The sequence below is a fragment of the Stomoxys calcitrans genome, chromosome 5, assembly GCF_963082655.1.
Source record: "Stomoxys calcitrans chromosome 5, idStoCalc2.1, whole genome shotgun sequence".
In the NCBI taxonomy this organism is placed as follows: Eukaryota; Metazoa; Arthropoda; class Insecta; order Diptera; family Muscidae; genus Stomoxys; species Stomoxys calcitrans.
Window position 1 is genome coordinate 142,247,006 of NC_081556.1, and position 19,064 is coordinate 142,266,069.

Below are 19,064 nucleotides of genomic sequence, written 5' to 3' on the forward strand. Positions count from 1 at the left end.
AGCTAAAAGTAACAGCTGATAACTGACAGAAGAAAATCCGCAATTACTTTTTGGGCAACCCAATATATATACGGATTTTGATTTTAAATTCAACGACTTAGTCTGCATATCTAATATGATGTAGGGTATCAGAAGGTCGACTTCGCCCGACTTTAGTACGTCCTTACTTATTTTAACCTAACCTACTCATGTCCGTATATCATAGAATTGCTTTACACAACCACATCTACGGAAAACTTCACACGTCCAACTCATTCCGACATTTAAGAGATATATATGGGATGATTACCTAGTACGCTTTCACCGCTCTGAATTATGTTATGAAAATTTTTCGTTGTTTTTAGTCCAAACATCTAAATTTCCAACCTTACAACAAATGTTGTTGGCCCATTTATCTAAAACTTACCAACATACATAGTAGGAAAGTAAAAATATCGATAATTCGATTGTAAACGCATTCGATTTATTAAAGCAAATCTTATTTTAAGCCAAAAACCTTATCTTAATATTGACATTACTCTGATGTCACACATTTATAAATTTGAACGAACATACCATTCATTACAACGCCATCTTAGAGGCCACAATCATGGCAAGAAAACAGATTTAAAAAATTTCAACTTTATAATTCCAATGGCAAGGAAAACGACAGAAAAACAGACACCATACACAGCAAAGAAAACGGATTCAAAAGAAGAGCTCACAGAGTTATGGTTAGAAAAACATTCGCACATAAAAATGCAAACTTATGCATTTTTATATACGCACATTACAAATACACTCGCACACACACACACAGGCACACATATTTGCTCTCACATAATCATATCAAGTCAAATAAAGGAATAACTTTAGAAGGTACTACAGGCACCCACTAGGCAGCCAACGCTAATATTCATGCATACATTTTTGTCAGAGAGGCAGCGGATGTTTGGGTTTGTGTAGTTGTATGACTGAGTGAGTGTGTGTGTGTGTGTGTATGCTAAAAATGGCATAAGTTTATGTATTTGTGTGACATAATAAAATATTATTATTAAAAGGCACATCAAAGTTACAAAGGTATCTCCAACAACAGCAACAACAACGGCTATATAACATGAATATTAAACTTTGTGAGAGAGAGGAAAATACTACAAGCCCCACCATTGGCTTTACCAACTGTATGCCCCCACACAACGAGTAGCTGCTGCCGCTCAAAAGGTCTCTCAAAACCCTTCTATTCCTCTTTCTCTCTTGCACTCTCTTTTGCCATTAGCTTACTTCAGTTAATGTTTTTGTATAGGGAGTCTGCCAAGCATTCGTCAGCCATTGCCACATCGACGCCCTATTAACTCCCTCAGATTTTTTCGGTATGTACCTCTTCGAGCTCAGTGTGCAAACAAAACACTGACATACGTACAATCAACAACGGAAGGAAAAACAGTGGGAAGGATCTGTAATACAAAAAGGATCTGAAATAATCAAAGCATGGCTTCATACTAACTTCATTACTATATTTGTAACACGTCAAAATATTGGCCTAAGACCCCTTTTATTCTCTATTGTCATTACAATTTAAGTCATAGTTATCCCGGCCGACACGGGATAACTATGAGCACCACACAGGCTGGAACTTTGAGCTCCGACCTGTGTGGAGCTGAAAGCTACCGGGAAGCTTAGCTGAAAGCTACCGGGCGCGTCCACAGGTTGCGGATGATGGAAAGCCCCGGAGTAGCTGCGAATGCGGCCACGGGCAGTCAGCGATTTTCGAGAGAAGAGAGGAGGAGTCAGGTGGCACTGGCTCTTAATTAAATACTGAGTGCCAATAATACTCGAGATGACAAGGCGAGTTATTGGCGCCTTCAAATAACCAATGGCCAATATCAGCTTCTGTTCCCAGGTTAGGAGCGGCTGGAGGCTAGCGTCGGATCTTGTATTAAGCGGTTCGCCACAACGAGGGATACATGTACAATCCCACAAAACCCATGCGGTTGGAACGTGGAACCCGCCCCCGGAAAACTATGAGAACTACTATGAGATACAAAGGAATAGTAAAAACGGAACTCCGCTGCCAACGTTGACAACCCACGTAATAAAAAACCACCATGATTTGCGGATCTGCACTTGGAATGTCCGCAACCTTTATAGAGACGGTGCAGTATACGCGCTGGCGGATGTATTGGAGAAGTATAAGGCAAATATTACCGCCTTACGGGAAATGCAATAGACTGGGAATGGCGTCATTACAACACCAAACGGTGACGAACTATACTACAGCTGCCATAACACAAGGCATGAATTTGGCTGTCGATTTGTGGTTAGTCGGAGACTGAAACACCTTGTCTCCAGCTTTACTCCGGTGAATGAGGGGCTAGCCACAATCCGCATAAAAGCCAAATTCTTCAACATCAGCCTTATATGTGCTCATGCTCCGACGGAAGTCAAGGACAAGCAGACCAAGGATATTTTCTACCAGCGCCTAGAGAGAGAATATGACCGCTGCCCTGCACATGATGTTATAAACGTTCTGAGCGATTATAATTCGAAAATAGGGAAGGAAGACATTTTTGGTCCAACAGTCGGAAAGTTTAGCCTACACGAGATAACGTCCAGTAACGGACGATTACTGGCTTAGGTGTATGTCCATAGTGGCATGGGGCGGATTAATATCTGCACCCTCTTTTCGACCAAACCTAACCCATAAGGGAGCCGGCACCCAAACGATGCGGATTTTCCCATCCTCAGAGATGGCGTTAATCTCCTTCTTACACTGCAAGACTGTTCGTGACCTTACCGTCTGGTTGTTATTGCCCTTCTGGCAATTTTACTGTCAGTAGGAGAAAAGCAAGCCGCATGAAATTTTGCACAAGTAGTTCTTATTAGTGCAGGTCGGTTGGGATTGTAAATAGGCTATATCGGTCCATGTTTTGATATAGCTGCCATATAAACCGATCTTGGATCTTGACTTCTTAAGCCACTAGAGGGCACAATTCTTATCCGATTTGGCTGAAATTTTGCATGAGGTGTTTTGTTATGACTTCTACTAACTCGGACCTTGACTTCTTGAGCCACTAGAGGGCGCAATTCTTATCCGATTTGGTTGAAATTTTGCATGAGGTGTTTTGATATGACTTGCAACGACTATGCTAAGTATGGGTCAAATCGGTTCATAACCTGATATAGCTGCCATATAAACCGATCTTGTATCTAGGCTTCTTGAGCCACTATAGGGCGCAATTCTTATCCGATTTGGCTGAGGTGTTTTGTTATGACTTCCAACATCTGTACTAAACATGGTTCAAATCGATACATAACCTGATATAGCTGCCATATAAATCTATCTGGGATTTTGATATCTTGAGCCAATACAGGGCGCAATTCTTATCCGATTTGGCTAAAATTTTGCATTAGGTGTTTCGTTATGACTTCCAACAACTGCACAAAATATGGTTCAAATCGATACATAACCTGATATAGCTGTCATATAAACCTATCTGGGATTTTGACATCTTGAGCCAATAGAGGGCGCAATTCTCATCCGATTTGGCAGAAATTTTGTACAACGGCTTCTCTCATGACCTTCTCCATACGTGCCTAATATGGCCCGAATCGATCAAAAGCTTGATACAGCTCCCATATAAACCGATTTTGCTTCTCGAGCCCCTACAACGCGCAATTCTTATCCGAATGGACTTAAATATTACACAATAACTTCTACAATGTTCAGTATTCAATTGTGCAACGACTCTCTCATGACCTTCAACATACGTGTCAAATATGGTCCAAATCGGTCTATAGCCGGATATAGATCCCATATAAACCGATATCTATTTTACTTTTTGAGCCCCTAAAGGGCACAATTCTTACTCGAATTGGGTGAACTTTTACAACATGACTTCTACTATGGTCTCCAACATTCAATTCAATTATGGTCCGAATCGGATCATATCTTCATATAGCTCCAATATTATAGCAAAGGATGCCTAAAAAGAGATATCGCCTAAAAAAAGATTCAGTCCGGCCGAACTTAGCACGCTTTTACTTGTTTATCATGAATTCGGTACAATGAGTTGTGCTAGACCCTTACATAGCCTTCCGGAATATGGTGGAGATTGGACTATATTTAGATATAGCTCCTTTGCGTTCCTAACTGAGGCATTATTCACAGTATGATTAATATATATATATATATATATATATATATATATATATATATATATATATATATATATATATATATATATATATATATATATATATATATATGTATATATATCCGAGGTGGTTTATAGGTTTCTTTTTTAAAGAACTTGTTATACGAATGGTCCTAAATCCTGTACCACTGTCAGTGTTGCTGTTGTATTTAACCGAATTGGGATTACGCCATTTTATGTTGTTGTTTTAAATAAAATGATACATAGGAAGAAGAACAACCAACCATGCCAAACTACAACCGAACAATAGCACGCATACACATACGCACATATAGGCCAACATAACTACATCCTGGCATGTACATGAAAAGGAAGAACATCAACATCAACATCAATAACAATAACAACAACAACAGCAGCAGTAGTAGCAGGCGGCAGCTACAGCATACAGTACAGCAGCAGTAGCATAACAACAAAAACAAGCACATCCTTTGTTTGTTTATAAAGCTACAAAACAATCTCAGTAAGCAATCATCCCTTTAGGAAATTAAGCACCCACTTCTCTTCCTTTGCGGTGGGATTTAAGCCAAAAACCCAAAGGGAGTATAGAAGGCACACACAAAACACATGTTCATGGTGTTCTCTCGTTTGCTCCCATCGAAATCAAGAGGGAACTTAAGTCACAACACCGTTACTTTATATCGCTCTCTTTGTCTCTCCCAAGGGCCAGACTATAGGTCAATGTAAGAGTGTGAAAGAGAGTATAGGTGTATGTGTTTTCGAAGGCGGGAAGGTGAGAATGAGTGAATCTGGGGAGCATTTGTTTAACGAAGAGAGATAGAGCACCAGAGAAGGGCGGTCGGTAGCAGGCCGCATCAGTGCTCAATGTTATTTTGTCATAAAACAACAACATAACAACAGTCATCCAGCCAGCCAGCCAGGATGAAAGCGACAGAGGCGGCGGTGGCGGTGTCGGCTGAGACGACAGCTAAGGACAACGATAACAAAATGCGATGAAAACGACAGCGGTTACGGATAAATAAATGTTTGAGTTGTGAAGAAAAACATTTTTATTTTCACTCTCCCCCCTCCCCCTTTGCTCCGCAACAATAGTAGAGTGAGAAAGAGATTTTCAGCGACGTGTTTTTTTTTTTGCATTGTCTACCCTGCCACTGCGCTTTTGTCATGTGTAGAGGATTTGGTCCTGGCTGGTGGATTTGAAGCTGGTCCCAGCCATATTCTTTGCCATGGCAGGCATTTGCAAAAAGAATTCCGACAGCGACAGACAAAACGGCATAACGTAACGGTTGCTGACAATTTGGCGCGTTTTACAAAAAAAGAGAGAGAGAGAGGAAAGAGAAAAATTTTAAAACAAAATCGGAAGTCTGCCAAGCTAAAACGGATGTTAAATGCACTACTCAAAACGCCATACATTAGCAAACGGAAACGAAAACTAAATTTGAAAACTAAACGAAAACGCCAGAGCAGATAAAGTGTTTGTAGAAATTGTTGTTAAAAAAAATTAATGAAAAACAAAAATGTGCAAACTGAAGACCAACAGCAAGAAAAAATTTAATAAAATCCTATAAAAGAACATAAAAAAAAATTAAGAAAAATATTTAAAAAATTTTTAAAAACACAAAATAAGTTCCTAAACTGTGTCAAGAAAAATATAACATATTTAAAAAAACATACCCACAAAGCCCAGATAAAAAAAATTAAAAAAAAAACTTAAATATTCAGCAAAGCTATAAATGCTTGAGTGAAATTTGTAATAGAAAATTAAAAAATTTTATCCCAATTATCAACATGCATACCTCCGCCGATTTAGTTGTACTCAACGCTTGTCCTCCCACCTCGCATTTAACCAACATGCCCTTGTCTCCTCCACCATCACATTTAAAACGCAGATCCGTTGCTTCTAGTCTAGTAACATCATCCGGAGCCTCTTCAGCTATAACGGGTACATCAACAATAGCCGCCGGCTCTAATCATCATGCACATCACCCCGCTTCACACCATCACCACCACCACTCACATCAGCAGCAACCACAACAGCCCTCATCAGCTCCTTCCTCCTCGTCATCGTCGCATGAGGAAAATTCGGCGACGGCTAATAGCAGTGACACAGATGCGGATAAAATCAATTCGCCATTGGTAAAGCCGCCGTATTCCTATATCGCTTTAATAACCATGGCCATTCTGCAATCGCCTCAAAAGAAATTAACCTTAAGCGGCATTTGTGATTTCATTATGTCAAGGTAAGTGCAAGATCTAAGCAGTGCTGAAATAGGAAAAATAAAAGCGCTTAACATTCTGTTATGCCCTATTTTATAAATCGAATTTATGAAGTTTTTTGGATTGATAAATAAACTCAACGAAATCAACGATAATTAAATTCGACGAAATCAGGACCCACATTAGGTTATTGAGCTAAAGTATATCGGAATACTTGGCAAGCTCATTGGAAGCCATAACAGAAATCATTGTGCAATTTTTCAGTTATATCGCTTAAGAACTGTTTTCTCTGGGGTCTCCAAAATCAAATCGGGTGATTGATGGTAGTGATGGTTAATCGACAAAGCGCTTATCAATATCGTAATCTATGACGAATTTTAAGAAAATTTTCCCAAAAAATCATGGTTCTAAAATCAAAATTGAGTTTCCAGTTTTTAACGACAGAGTTTGTCTGTTGCACAGTGGGATAGAGTGGAAAAAAACAAGTGATAAATATACCATTTTAGAACAGATAGGGATAATTCTTTGAAATTTGAAGTGATTAAAGCTGAGATGTTATCGAGATCATGTGGAAAACTTTAAGGCCCAAGGAATTTCGAAAAATTGTTCGGACTGCCAAATCTTCACTTGTGCTCCGATTATCAAAATTCTTTTGTTACTGGATAGTGCTCACAAAAAATCTACTTGAGGTATACAATATCTCAACTGGTTTAGGGGTTATACGACTTTTAATTTTTATTTGTTGATATTTTGACCGAGATTGGCATCGTATATTGCGATTTACGAAGGCATTTGTGGTTCGATTTCAATTTGAAGCATAATTGGGATTGGCGACAACAACATTCGATACATAAAGACTAATCAATGAAAATATTTTTTTTTACCAAAAAATGCAAAAAATCCAATTTTTATACAAGAGAGTTACACATATTGATAAGTATACCGATCGAATCAGAATCACTTTCTGATACGATTTGGGTATGTCCGTCTATCTGTCCGATTGTCCATGTTAATTTGTGTACAAGCTTTACTTACTTACTTACTTCGATTGGCTACGACAGAACATTTGTTCCACAGCCGTTGTATTTTGATAGTTGTAACTATGCTATCGTCGTCATACAGCTCGTGGCTCATACAGTGGAAGGTTAAAAAAATGCACCTTTTATGTGCTTAATAACTTAAATTGAGAGATCGGTATATGTCTATGCTAGTTATATCCAAATATAGACCGATCTGAACCACGCATAACAGTTTGCTACCATTCGCTTTTATAACGCATTCATATTTTCGTTGTTATACCCTCCACCATAAGATGGGGGGTATACTAATTTCGTCATTCTGTTTGTAACTAATCGAAATATTCGTCTGAGACCCCATAAAGTATATATATTCTTGATCGTCGTGAAATTTTATGTCGATCAAGCCATGTCCGTCCGTCTGTCCGTCCGTCCGTCCGTCCGTCCGTCCGTCCGTCCGTCAGTCTGTCGAAAGCACGCTAACTTCCGAAGGAGTAAAGCTAGCCGCTTGAAATTTTGCACAAATACTTCTTATTAGTGTAGGTCGGTTGGTATTGTAAATGGGCCATATCGGTCCATGTTTTGATATAGCTGCCATATAAACCGATCTTGGGTCTTGACTTCTTGAGCCTCTAGAGTGCGCAATTCTTATCCGATTGGAATGAATTTTTGCACGACGTGTTTTGTTATGATATCCAACAACTGCGCCAAGTATAGTTCAAATCGGTCTATAACCTGATATAGCTGCCATATAAACCGATCTTGGGTCTTGACTTCTTGAGCCTCTAGCGTGCGCAATTCTTACCCGATCAGAATGAAATTTTGCACGTTGTGTTTTGTTATTATATCCAACAACTGTGCCAAGTATGGTTCAAATCGGTCCATAACCTGATATAGCTGCCATATAAACCGATCTTGGGTCTTGACTTCTTGAGCCTCTAGAGTGCGCAATTCTTATCCGATTTGGCTGAAATCTAGCACGACGTGTTTTGTTATGATATCCAACAACTGTGCCAAGTATGGTTCAAATCGGCCCATAACCTGATATAGCTGCCATATAAACCGATCTTGGGTCTTGACTTCTTGAGCCTCTAGCGTGCACAATTCTTATCCGATCAGAATGAAATTGTGCACGACGTGTTTTGTTATGATATCCAACAACTGTGCCAAGTATGGTTCAAATCGGCCCATAACCTGATATAGCTGCCATATAAACCGATCTTGGGTCTTGACTTCTTGAGCCTCTAGAGGGCCCAATTCTTATCCGAATGGAATGGAATTTCGCACGACGTGTTTTGTTATGATACCCAACAACTGTGCCAAGTATGGTTTAAATCGGTCCATAACCTGATATAGCTGCCATATAAACCGATCTTGGGTCTTGACTTCTTGAGCCTCTAAAGGGGCACAATTCTTATCCGATTTTAATGAATTTTTGCACAAAGTATTTCGTTATAATATCCAACAACTGTGCCAAGTATGGTTGAAATCGGTCCATAACCTGATATAGCTGTCATATAAACTGATCTGGGGATTTGACTTCTTGAGCTTTTAGATGGCGCAATTCTTATCCGATTTGGCTGAAATTTTGCATGACGTATTTTATTTTTACTTTCAACAACTGTGTCAAATAAGGTTCAAATCGGTTCATAACCTGATATAGCTGCCATATAAACCGATCTGGGATCTTGACTTCTTGACCCCTAGAGGTCGCAATTATTATCCGATATGCCAGAAATTTTGTACGACGGATCCTCTCATGACCATCAACAAACGTGTTTATAATGGTCTGAATCGTTCTATAGCCCGATACAGATCCCATATAAATCGTTCTCTCTATTTTACTTCGTGAGCCCCAATGGACGCAATTCTTATACGAATTGGCTGATATTTTACACAGGTCTCCAACATATAATTTAATTGTGGTCCGAACCGGACCATATCTTGATATCGTTTTAATAGCAGAGCAACTCTTTTCTTATATCCTTTTTTGCCTAAGAAGAGATGCCAGGAAAGAACTCGACAAATGCGATCCATGGTGGAGGGTATATAAGATTCGGCCCGGCCGAACTTAGCACGTTTTTACTTGTTTTTGACTTGGGTTCATTCAATAATAGCGAGTTATGCTGTTGCTTTCAATTTAATTCATATTTTGATGATTGCTTTTTCATGCATACCCACCACCATACTAATCTAGTCATTCCGTTTTTAACACCTCGCAAAATTCGTCTAAGACTCCATTAAGTATATATATTTTTGATTGTCTAGACACTCGGAGCCGATCTTGCCATGTCAGTGCGTCCGTCCTTCTGTCGAAATGACGATAGCGGTTGAACGCCTAAAGCTTACTTTATTTTAATTGGCTATGGCATAACATTTGTTCCACTAGCCGAATTTAGAATAGCGTTCCAAGCGCCTCGATCTTCTGCACTCATTCTAAAATCTCTGACACCAAAATTCGAGGTGTCTCCCACCACTTGATCTTTCAATCGGGTTTTTCGTCTTTTCGATTTGCGTGTACCACCGTGTTTGCTGTCAAAAGACTTCTTTGCTGGAGCTTCTTCACTCATTCTGACAACATGACCTAGCCAACTCAGCCGTTGTATTTTTATGCGTGTAACTATGCTATCGTTGTCATACAGCTCGTGGTTCATACGTCGCCCATATTCTCCATCAACGGAAACTGATTCATATACTTTACAAAGAATCTTTCTCTCAAACAATCTGCCTCGTCTGCTTTCACAAGTATCCATGCCTCAGAACCATATAACAACACGGGTAGTATCAGTATCTTGTATAGTGTAATCTTCGTCTGTCGAGAGTAGGCCTTGTTTCTAAACTGCTTACTTAATCCAAAGTAGCATCTGTTTGTCAGTATTATTCTTCGCTTTATCTCAAAACTGGTGTCATTCGTTTCGGTTACGGCGGTGCCGAGGTAGATAAAGTTGCTAACTATCTCAAAGTTGTGGTTCCCAACTTTCTCCATTTTCTTTATCTGCCCATTTTGGGAGTTGAAACCATCCATTTCGTCTTTTCTCCATTTACCGCCAGACCGGAGTTTTCACTGACTCTCTTTCGATTTTTTCAAAGGCTGCAGTTACTACTTCCGGCATAAATAGTTCGCAATTTTCATCCGATCGTCTTCAAATTTGGTACAGACATGTTTTTCGGCCTAGAGACGAAGCCCATTGAAATTGGGAAAATTGGTTTAGATTTGAATATAGATCCCATTGATTTGGGAGAAGTTTGCCCCTGTTCCTTAGTGGAATGTTCATGGGCAAAATTTGCAATTTATATATTCATCCGATTTGCAGTAATAATGCAATAAAATGATCATTTGATAACCGATTATCTCGAAATTTGGCAGAAAGGATTTTTCTATGACTTTCATCATCATTGGTGAATTTCATAAAAATCGGTCCTCTCATATATACACATATCGCCCGATTTTCATTTAATGACAAATCTTCCCAAAATTTTGTACAACACGTTCTTCGATGACTTCCGCTATAACTAAGAAGTTTGCTCCAAATCGGCTAAGATTTGGATATAGCTCCCATATTTTTATCCGTCCTATTTTGAGAGATATTGCAATAAAGAGTTCATTTGGCAGGAAGGATTTGCTAATGACTCTTAATATTGCCGGTGAATTTCACAGAAATCCGTTCAGATTTAGATATAGCTTCCATATTTATATATATATATATATATATATACAATATACAGAGCCACTGCTAGCGCATTTATTGACCAATCTTGCAAACATTTTGTACAACGCTTTCCTCGAAAACTACCACAATATCCACAATAAGTTTGGTCAAAATCGGTTCAGATTTAGATATAGCTCCCATATATATGTTCTTTAAATTTTGTGTAATTTGCAATAATGTTGTCATTTGTCAACCATATTTGATACGGATTGCTTAATAACCCATCTAAAAACATCCGCCGAGGTCCATTAACATTGGCTCAGAATTAAATGTAGCTCCCACTTTGTACTTATAGGGTAGTTATAGGGTATTATAAAATCGGACTTTTCCCTTTCCTTACTGGTTTTATATGGAGTTTCACTGTGAAATTTGATTTTTTTTATATTCATGATCCGACCACCACTTTGATTACAAAATAAGGACAAAATAAATAAAAACATGGAAGGACGGATATAGCCAACGGTTCATCAATCATTTCATCTGGTCGTAGAAGATAAATAAGTTATGGACAGATTTTGTTGTCAAAAAGAAGCTCGAAGCTTTTTATAGACCTATGAATACTTGGAAAATTTATATCCTACACCATAAGAAGGGGGGTATACTAATTTCTTCATTCTGTTTGTAACTACTCGAAATATTCGTTTTTATGTCGATCTAGCTATGTGCGTCCGTCTGTCCGTACGTCTGTCCGTCCGTCTGTCCGTCCGTCCGTCTGTCCGTCCGTCCGTCTGTCCGTCCGTCCGTCTGTCGAAAGCACGCTAACTTCCGAAGGAGTAAAGCTAGCCGCTTGAAATTTTGCACAAATACTTTTTATTAGTGTAGGCCGGTTGGTATTGTAAATGGGTCATATCGGTCCATGTTTTGATATATTGGGTTGCCCAAAAAGTAATTGCGGATTTTTTAAAAGAAACTAAATGCATTTTTAATAAAACTTAGAATGAACTTTAATCAAATATACCTTTTTTACACTTTTTTTCTAAAACAAGCTAAAAGTAACAGCTGATAACTGACAGAAGAAAGAATGCAATTACAGAGTCACAAGCTGTGAAAAAATTTGTCAACGCCGACTATATGAAAAATCCGCAATTACTTTTTGGGCAACCTAGCTGCCATATAAACCGATCTTGGGTCTTGACTCCTTGAGCCTCTAGAGTGCGTAATGCTTATCCGATTGGAATGAAATTTTGAACGACATGTTTTGCTACGACTTCCAAAAACTGTGTCAAGTATGGGTCAAATCGGTCCATAATCTGATATAGCTGTCATATAAACCGATCTTGGGTCTTGACTTCTTGAGCCTCTAAAGTGCGCAATTCTTATCCGATTGGAATGAAATTTCGCACGACGTGTTTAGTTATAACATCCAACAACTGTGCCAAGTATGGTTCAAATCGGTTCATAACCTGATATAGCTGTCATATAAACCGATCTTGGGTCTTGACTTCTTAAGTCTCTAGAGGGCGCAATTCTTATCCGATTTGGCTGAAATTTTACATGACATATTTTTTTATGACTTTCAAGAACTGTGTCAAATAAGGTTCAAATCGGTTCATAACGTGATGTAGCTGCTATGTAAACCGATCTGGGATCTTGACTTCTTGAGCCTCTAGAGGTCGCAATTATTATCCGATTTGCCTGAAATTTTGTACGACGGATCCTCTCATGACCATCAACATACGTGTTTATTATGCTCTGAATCGGTCTATAGCCCGATACAGCTCCCATATAAATCGTGCTCTCTATTTTACCTCTTGAGCCCTTAAAGGGCGCAATTCTTATTCGAATTGGCTGACATTTTACACAGGTCTCCAAAATATAATTTAATTTTGGTCCCGGACCGGACCATATCTTGATATCGCTCTAATAGCAGAGCAAATCTTTTCTTTTTCCTTTTTTTGCCTAAGAAGAGATGCCGGGAATAGAACTCGACAAATGCGATCCATGGTGGAGGGTATATGAGATTCGGTCCGGCCGAACTTAGCACGCTTTTACTTGTTCTTATTATTTAATGTAGATTTCGATTTTGACAACCGCATAGTGGGTTTTTTTTTACGGGCCACACAAATTGAGCCAGCTTATTTCTATATTTCTACTTGATGTAGGTCGTTGGGGAGTCAAGTACGGTCCGAATCGGTTTATAACCTGATATAGCACCCATACAAACCGATCTCCTGATTTGATTTCATGAGCTCCCAGAAGCCACAATTTTTGTCTGATTTAGCTGAAATTTTGTATGTGGTGTTCTGTTATGATTTTCAATAACTGTGCTAAGTACGGTCCAAATCGGTTTATAACCTGATGTGGCTCCCATATCAACTGATCTTCCGATTTGACTCCTTGAGCCTCTGTTAGCCGCAATTTTTGTCCAATTTGGCTGAAATTTTGCATGTAGTGTTTTGTTATGACTTTCAACAACTGTGCGGTTCAAATCGGTCTATAACCTGATATAGCTGATTTGGCTGAAATTTTGCATGTAGTGTTCTGTTATGACTTCCAATAATTGTGTGAAATATGGTTCATGTCGGTCCAAAACCTGATATAACTCCCATATAAAACGATCTCCCGATTTGAATTTTTGAGAACCTGGAAGCCGCAATTTTTGTCCGATTTGGCTGAAAGGCGGTGTTCTGTTGCGACTTCCAACAACTGTGCCAAATACGATCCAAATTAGTCTATAACCTGATATAGCACCCGCGTAAACCGATCTCTCGTTCTATTCTCTACTACGACGTGTGAGGTTTCAGTGTAAAATTTCTCCACTAAGTAGTATTGCTCTGAAGCCATAAGCGTAAAAGCATCCCCCAGAAAAGTTTAAGCTCCCTCCAGAATTTTAAAAATTACGTTCGTTCGTTCGTTCGTTCTAGACCGGTCGACTGGTTTCACTAATGTCTGCCGTTTGGAAGGACGTCACTTATCATTGAGCTTAAAAATAAATTGAACAGCTCTCATTAATATGAGAGAAGTATCCCCGCTGTCCCTCTATGGAATATTTTGCAATTTACATGCGATGGCTTGTTAGAAATTTTGCATAGAATACACTGTTTTTTTTTTATATCCCCTAATTCAGTCTCTAAGGCATCACTTAAAATGCTTGGATACAAAGTACTTTAACTCACTGAAATAATGAACTGGGTCCCCACAAAATGTATATATTCTTGATCTACTTGAGAGTCTAAGTTAATTAAGTTTTATGCTACCGTTTGTTTGTCGGTCTGTACACAGCACGCTAACCAACGAGTTTAGCTATACGCTAACGAAAGAGTTAAGCTATACGCTAACGAAAGAGTTAAGCTAGAGCCTTAAACATTTTACAGAAATATTTCTTTATTAGTGCAAATCCGATTGGATTGTAAATGGGTCAAATCGGTCCGACCCGAGTTTGGTCTGAACCGGTGCAAAACCGGATATATATTGGCTTCTTGAGCACCATAGAGATGCAATTTTGATCCGATTTCGCTTAAATTTATTATGTGAAATTTTTTCATGACACTTAAAATCTGTGCTGTGTTTGATCTGAATCGGTACTTATCCCGATATAGCACCCATATAAACGTTTTCCCATTTTAGTCTTAATTTCTGCAAAAAAAAGACTTCATAAAGGCGATTCATTTGGGCAGGCAACTAAGCGCAATCATCTGTGATTGAAAGTCAAAGCTCTCTTCCTCTTTAAGAACCTGCATTCTCCATTTTGATGTAATGTTAAACATTTTTTTCTTAAAACATATGCCTCAGTGTATTGGTCACCCCGTTGGGTATTGGTAAACGAAGTATTAAAAATTTTATTTTGGCAAGGCGAAGGTTAAAATTGGCATCGTTTTCAATATAAAAAATGTTTTTTTATTGTCAAAAATTTTCTAAAAAAAAAAAATACTCCCATTTCCTTCAAGTTTTCGCAAACTTTGGCCATGAAAGTATTGGGTTGCCCAAAAAGTAATTGCGGATTTTTTAAAAGAAAGTAAATGCATTTTTAATAATACTTAGATGGAACTTTAATCAAATATACTTTTTTTACACTTTTTTTCTAAAGCAAGCTAAAAGTAACAGCTGATAACTGACAGAAGAAAGAATGCAATTACAGAGTCACAAGCTGTGAAGAAATTTGTCAACGCCGACTATATGAAAAATGCGCAATTACTTTTTGGGCAACTCATATTATCATTTCTTTCCATTTTCACAAATTAGAGGCATTGAGAAAAGTTTTAAGTGCTAATTTGACTCATTTTGATATCAAATCGCCCAGTTATCTTAAAACCAATACGGTCGATTTCTTACTTAATTTCAAAAGTTCTAACGGGAAAAATTTTCACGGGGATTGTTTCACTTTTTTTAAGTTTGAATTAAAGCTTAAATGTTCCAATCTAAGGCATGTCTCACCATGTCCCAGCCATAAATAAGGTTGTGGCAGCCAAAATACTAAAAACAAGTAAAAGCGTGCTTAGTTCGCAGGGCCGAATCTTATATACCCTCTACCATGGATCGCATTTGTCGAGCTCTTTTCCCGTTTTCTCATTTTTGGCAAACAAATGATAAAGGAAGAGAAATGCTATGCTATTGGAGTTATATCAAGTTAGGGTCCGATTCGGACCGTAATCAAATTTCAGCCCAAGCGGATAATAATTGCGCCCTATAGAGGCTCAAGAAGTCAAGATCCCATAACGGTTTATATGGCAGCTATATCAGGTTATGAACCGATTTGAACCATACTTGGTACAGTTGTTGGAAGTCACAACAATATATGTCATGCCAAATTTGAGATAAATCGGATAATAATTGCGCCCTCTAGAGGCTAAAGAAGTCAAGACCCCAGATCGGTTTATATGACAGCTATATCAGGCTATGGACCGATTTTTACTTTACTCACAAGAGTTGTTGGAAATCATAATAAAACACATCATGCGAAACTTTAGCCACATCAAATAAGAATTGCGCCCTCTAGTGGCTCAAGAAGTCAAGATCCAAAACTGGCTTATATGGCAGCTATATAAAAACATGGACCGATATGGCAGTTGCGATTGTAAATGAATCGCAACTGACCTACACTAATAAGAAGTATATGTGCGAAATTTCAACCTTACGTGGCACGAAGTCGTAACGGAACACTACGTGCAAAATCTCAGCCCTATGTTTTAGCGATATGATTAGCAAATAATATTTTGACAAGTATGTTTACATCGAAAATTAGTGGACAAGGTGGCGTATGACGTATAGTATATGAGGAATTATTATTTAATAGTAAACATACGCACCCATGTCCTATAATTAAAAAAGCGTTGGTGTTGTGTCAGCGGCTCTCTCCAAATCATGTGAGTTACGAACTATGAGACATCTCTTCTTCCACTTGGCCATAACCGTGGACATTACACGCATTCCAGATATACAACATGAGGAACACATGGCTTGTTCTAATGATACAAGTTTTAAGCGATAAAGGACCTCCTTTTCATAACCGAGTAGGAATGGGTTGCCGCAGACCTACACCACTTAGTAAATAAGCTTAAACGGTTGCTTACCTGATGGCACCACAGCTCACAATTGTCGCCAGCACTAAGGGGAGGGCCCCTCTAGGCGCCCCACCCGAAATTTGAAAACCAAATTTTTGTTTTTAAGTTACTACAACATAGCACACAAAATTTAGCTTAAATCGCACCAACCATCTCCGATATCTGGAAATTTCCTGAAAATTTGGGTAAGGGGGAGGGTCCGCCCCCCCTGCCGCTATTAAAAAATTTTGTAAACGATTTTCACCACCGAATCATTATGCGCCATCTGTGAAAGTTTCAGGAAAATCAGTTGAGCCGTTTTTGAGTCTATACTTCTATACGAAACAGACAAACAAAAAAACCAACAAACACAAATTGATTTTTATATATAAGATTTTCTTTTTTAACCCCTTTATTACTTGACTCAGAAACCTTGATTTTATTCTCATTGTGATTTTTTTTTACAGATTTGCCTACTACAAGGATAAATTCCCCGCTTGGCAAAATTCCATACGCCACAATCTCAGTCTGAATGACTGTTTCATAAAGGTTCCTCGAGAGCCCGGCAATCCGGGCAAAGGTAACTTCTGGACTCTAGATCCTCTGGCCGAGGATATGTTCGACAATGGCAGCTTCTTGCGGAGAAGAAAACGCTACAAAAGAGCACCGGCTATACAAAGATTTCCCTTTACGTCCGTCTTTGGCACGCTATCACCATTTTGGATACGCAAACCGGTACCCTTGGTGCCGGTACACTTTAACGTGCCCAATTTTCCAGGAGCCACAAGAGATTGTTTCGACATGCTGCATGCGCCTGCGGCGTCAGATGTTTTCGATTCGGTGGCCTTGAGAGGGGTGGACAATAAAAAATTCAACTTCTTTGCCAATGCCGATCTGTCCATGTATCCAAGAAGTGCTGCGGATAAATTTGAAGCCTTTACCCGAGGATCGCAGGTGATGGCAGCTGGAGATAGAGCAATTGTGGACATGAGTGCCACAAGCGATTTGGATAAAATGAAATTGTATAGTTTTGCTACCCTGCCGGCCGGTGGCGATGAGAATGGTTTTAATGCAGCGGCAAGTCATCAACTGCAGCCACATAACGGTCCTGCTGGCCATTATCAGCGCACCCTAAGTTCCCAGGATTCCGATGAGTCCGATGAAGATGATCGCATAGACATTGAAAGTCCCGATGAGCAGGACTCCCACATATCCGACTCCATAGAAAGTTTAAGTACAAATCGTTTAGATGTCCAAGGGGATTCGGATGATGGTGCGGCCGAAAGTGAGAGTGGAGATCTAAAGCAACAGCTAAAGGACACCTCTTCGTGTATTCTGCTATTCAACAACTATGATATCTCGAATTCTCTGATCAACAGCAAATCAAACCGTCCAGACAAAAATGCCAATGAGTTATTGCCGAAACGGCATACAACTTCGCCACCCAGAACGGAAGCAATTCCTGCCACCATCACTGATATAGGCCATACCTACAAGACGACCCTTCTGCCCTATGAATATGAACATGGGCGTACAGCAAAGCATGGTACTGCCAGAGATTTTCGCATAGAAACCCTAATTGGCAACAGAGATGGGCCAGAGGCGGCTTGTGATTGAATACAGAGAGAAAATCGATAATCACTCTAAGATGGGATAAGATACTCAGCACGATTAACACAAGTGAAACACTATACATTGTGACTAATTTCATTTGCCAAGTTCTTGAATGTCCTCACAAAAGACCAATTAGCGAAAGCGGAACTGTTGTTTTTTTCTTTTTATTGTAAATGTCAAACTCATACTCCTCTGATTGTCAAACGAAAATTAAAATAGAAAAACAAAAAAGAAAACTCAGCTAAATTGAAACAATTTTAAAAATCTCTAAACTATAACAAATTATGTACTTAAAGCTAAATAAAAGAAAACAAAAGCAAACATTTAACAAAAATTTTTATTGTATGTAAATGTACTTGTATCTATTTATTTGTCTTGACTAGTCCTTAAGAACAAATCACTCATCTCGCTCACCCTCTTATGTTATTTAACAACAAAAAAAAAACAATAATAACACAGAACACAAACAAAATCAATACTGTAAAAAACGAATAGAGCCAACATATAAAACTAAAAAAAAAGTGTGTTTTATTTAAAAAACTATACTGCCTATGGGTAATTTTGCTAAAATATGGTTTTCGTATACAATTTTGTAAAAATGTCATTTCTAGAGAAATTATGACAAAATTTCATTTCTATACGAAATTTTATCAAAATTTTCTATATAAAGGAAATTTTGTAAAAATTTCATTTCTATAGGAAATTTTGTCAAAATTTCAATTCTATAGGAAATTTTGTCAAAATTTCATTTCAATGGGAAATTTTGTCAAAATTTCATTTCTATAGGAAATTTTGTCAAAATTTCAATTCTATAGGAAATTTTGTCAAAATTTCATTTCAATGGGAAATTTTGTCAAAATTTCATTTCTATAG

General features: G+C 38.5%; 1 protein-coding gene across 1 annotated transcript; it reads left to right on the top strand.

Annotated features, from left to right (window-relative positions):
- Positions 1-5,842: 5,842 nt before the first annotated feature.
- LOC106088765 (fork head domain-containing protein FD3) lies at positions 5,843-18,682 on the top strand. The gene is made up of 2 exons (XM_013254435.2): positions 5,843-6,394; positions 17,045-18,682. The coding sequence occupies exons 1-2, from the start codon at positions 5,943-5,945 to the stop codon at positions 18,192-18,194; spliced, it is 1,602 nt and encodes a 533-aa protein (XP_013109889.1). The 5' UTR covers positions 5,843-5,942; the 3' UTR covers positions 18,195-18,682.
- Positions 18,683-19,064: the final 382 nt, after the last annotated feature.

What these genes read in the sequence shown, in the direction of transcription:
- LOC106088765 (XM_013254435.2), top strand. Translation starts at nt 5,943, where the DNA reads ATGCATACCTCCGCCGATTTAGTTGTACTCAACGCTTGTCCTCCCACC. An exon ending in TGTGATTTCATTATGTCAAG is followed by an intron (nt 6,395 to 17,044) that starts GTAAGTGCAAGA and finishes TTTTTTTTACAG; the next exon opens with ATTTGCCTACTACAAGGATA.